Source organism: Etheostoma spectabile, unplaced genomic scaffold, assembly GCF_008692095.1.
Source record: "Etheostoma spectabile isolate EspeVRDwgs_2016 unplaced genomic scaffold, UIUC_Espe_1.0 scaffold270, whole genome shotgun sequence".
Lineage (NCBI taxonomy): Eukaryota > Metazoa > Chordata > Actinopteri > Perciformes > Percidae > Etheostoma > Etheostoma spectabile.
In genome coordinates, this window is record NW_022605574.1 from 451,628 (window position 1) to 454,452 (window position 2,825).

General features: G+C 42.9%; 1 protein-coding gene across 2 annotated transcripts in view; it reads left to right on the forward strand.

The window, feature by feature from the left end:
* The window catches only part of dis3l (DIS3 like exosome 3'-5' exoribonuclease), a 27,091-nt gene that overhangs the window by 2,006 nt on the left and 22,260 nt on the right, over window positions 1-2,825 (forward strand). The window contains exons 2-3 of one of the 2 annotated variants that reach the window (XM_032510695.1): window positions 302-458; window positions 1,909-2,037. In XM_032510695.1, coding sequence (XP_032366586.1) covers window positions 302-458; window positions 1,909-2,037 — 286 coding nt within the window. The remainder of the gene's footprint in view (window positions 1-301; window positions 459-1,908; window positions 2,038-2,825) is intronic. The other variant, XM_032510696.1, reaches the window with a different exon arrangement.

Below are 2,825 nucleotides of genomic sequence, written 5' to 3' on the forward strand. Positions count from 1 at the left end.
ATTTCCCCACTGTGGGATGAATAAAGTATCATCTAATCTAATCTAATCTTTACTGGCTATAGAAGAGAAGAAACTAGAACATATTCACATTTAACAAGCTGACACCAGAGAAGTTTAACTTGTCTTTTTAAAATGTGCTCAAACCAATTCATCAGTTATCAAAATAGTTTGCAATTAATTCAGTAGTTGAGAATGAATCGATTAATCTGGAGGTATCTAGACTTATCTTTATGTTGAAGGGAATCCCTGTATCATCCATGTGACCGTGTAAATGACCGGTTTTACCTGCGTCCACCCCCAGCAGGTGGCAAGGTGCTGCCAGGAGACCTGACCCACTACGTGGTTCCTGACGTCGGCGTGGTGGTGGACTATCTGGAGATCTTGGAGTTCAGAGAGCTGCAGGGCGTCGTCTTCACCCAGACCGCCTGCCAGGCCGTGCAGCACAGCAAAGGACGCAGGTACACACACTCACACACTCTCACACACACACACATACACACACATACACAGCAACCTGCTGCACAGCTGCACAGTGTATTGAGATTTGTTTTTCTGAGTCAAAATGTAAAATGAAAAACCTTTTTAAGAGTAAATAAATTCTCTGGTGTTAGCTTGTTAAATGTGAATATTTTCTAGTTTCTTCTCTCCTCTGTGACAGTAAACTGAATATCTGTGATTTGTGGTCAAAACGAGACATTTGAGGACATCATCTTGGGTTTTGGGAAACACGGATCCACATTTTTCACCGTTTTCTGACATTTTAGAGACCAAACAACTAATCCATTATTAGAGAAAATAATCGCCAGATTGATCAACGATGACAATAATCGTTAGTTGCAGCCCTAAAGTCGTCATGATGACTCCTCTCAGCCTTAGTTGTGTGTTATCGTATGTCAGCAGAAGCATACTAGTGGTGGTCAGGCTTATTATGCCTCAGGCACCCTGTAAGCAACATGACGGCTCCTGTCTTCAAAACCTTTTAATTCCTGAGGCTGCTTTTGAATTAGGCCTCTAATGACAACCCACCTGCTCGTGTGTGTGTGTGTGTGTGTGTGTGTGTGTGTGTGTGTGTGTGTGTGTGTCTGTCTGTGTCTGTCTGTGTCTGTCTGTGTCTGTCTGTGTCCTAGGTCTTGTCTGTCTGTGTCTGTGTGTGTCTGTGTGTGTCTGTGTGTGTCTGTGTGTGTCTGTGTGTCTGTGTCATGCTCGTTACATCGTAGCTCTGCAGACAAAGCAGAACGTGTGACTTTAAATACGTCTCCCACACAAACATTGCCTTTTGACAATAACTTTGTCAATAAGGAGTCCCGCATGACCTCAGGATTTCTTTTTTTGGATTTTTGCTTACGCCGCCATTCTGAAAAATGTTGCATCATTAATATGATGAGACTTCAAGTACACTTTTGATAATGTTAGCTGGTAGAGCATATTCTGATGCCATACTGTGTTGGTAATTTAAGTTTCCAGTTCACGTCGACCCACAGGGAGGTTTGTGTGTGTGCGTGTGTGTGTGCGTGCGCGTGTATGCGTGCGCGTGTGCGATAACCTTTGAGTTTCCTTGCTACTCTACTAATAGGAAGATACAGTAAAGTGCATCATAAATGCTTGTCTTGTAGATAAAAGGAAAACTTCTTAGCGCACACATCACCACGATGACACAAAAAGCTAATAACTAGCAACTTGCAGTTCCCTCCACATTTTCCTGCTTACGTTTCTTCACCCAAAGGAAAAAGTCTGCAGACAAAAAGTGAGATTTCCATGTTTGTTTTTGTGATGAGGAATGCTACTTTGCCATTTACCTTTTCTGACCGATAGCAGACCCTCTCAAACCCCCCAATAGTGTTGTTGTTATCCCTATGATTTGGATCTTCAAAAAGTGTTTTCTTAAAATTTTTGTGTGTGTCTGTGCAGGCAATACAACCGTCTGCGAAACCTGCTCAAAGACCCTCGACACGACTGCGTGCTGTTCGCCAATGAATTTCAAGAGTATTCTTATTGTCCACGAGAGAAGGGGGAGAGCCAGGAGAAGTGGCAGACCAGGTCAGTGCTCTCTACCTTCCCGAAAACTTCACTGAATCTCAGGGGGGGTTAAGTTCCTTTAGCCCGGATCCTAGTTTTGTGTCTTGTCTGGCACATTAAAATAACACCTGTAGACTACGTTTGGTACACACCTTCTTTTTCCCGAGCTACTTGAACGTGATCCAAATATGGGAAGTCCAGGATTCGGTTGCTCCAGCTATAAATCCATCACTACGTTTTCTCGTACGTTCTCAGTAAGTGTTAGCTAGTTTCATTACCCCCCGTTTGGACTACTGTCTGGGGTCCCCAGCAAAACCCTAGACAGGCTCCAGTGTGTCCAAAACTCTGCCGCCATGGTCCTTACCTACACCAAGACGGGGCAGCACATCACCCCAACCTTCATCCACCTTCACTGGCAATGTTGGGTATCTATACTTTACTGGAGTAATTATTTTACAGAAGACTTTGTACTTCTACTCCTTACATTTTCAGACAATTATCTGTACTTTCTACTCTATCATTTTCAAAATACCCTTGTAACTCCTATTAAAGTTTGGCTTGTTTTCATTCCGGCTTGTCCCCGTTCAAAAAAACACCAAATGAGAAGTATAATCGTATACCATTCCGACACCCTATTGTGTTACGTGTTTATTTGTTTATTTCACACGTCATCATTGTACATTTAAACACCTTTTCATGAGGTACAATGATCATATACAGGCCGCGTGAAATGGGGAACCCCAAATGAGCTACTAAAAGCTTTTCGGAGGGGGCCCGAGAACAACAAACATACAACAAATAACATACCA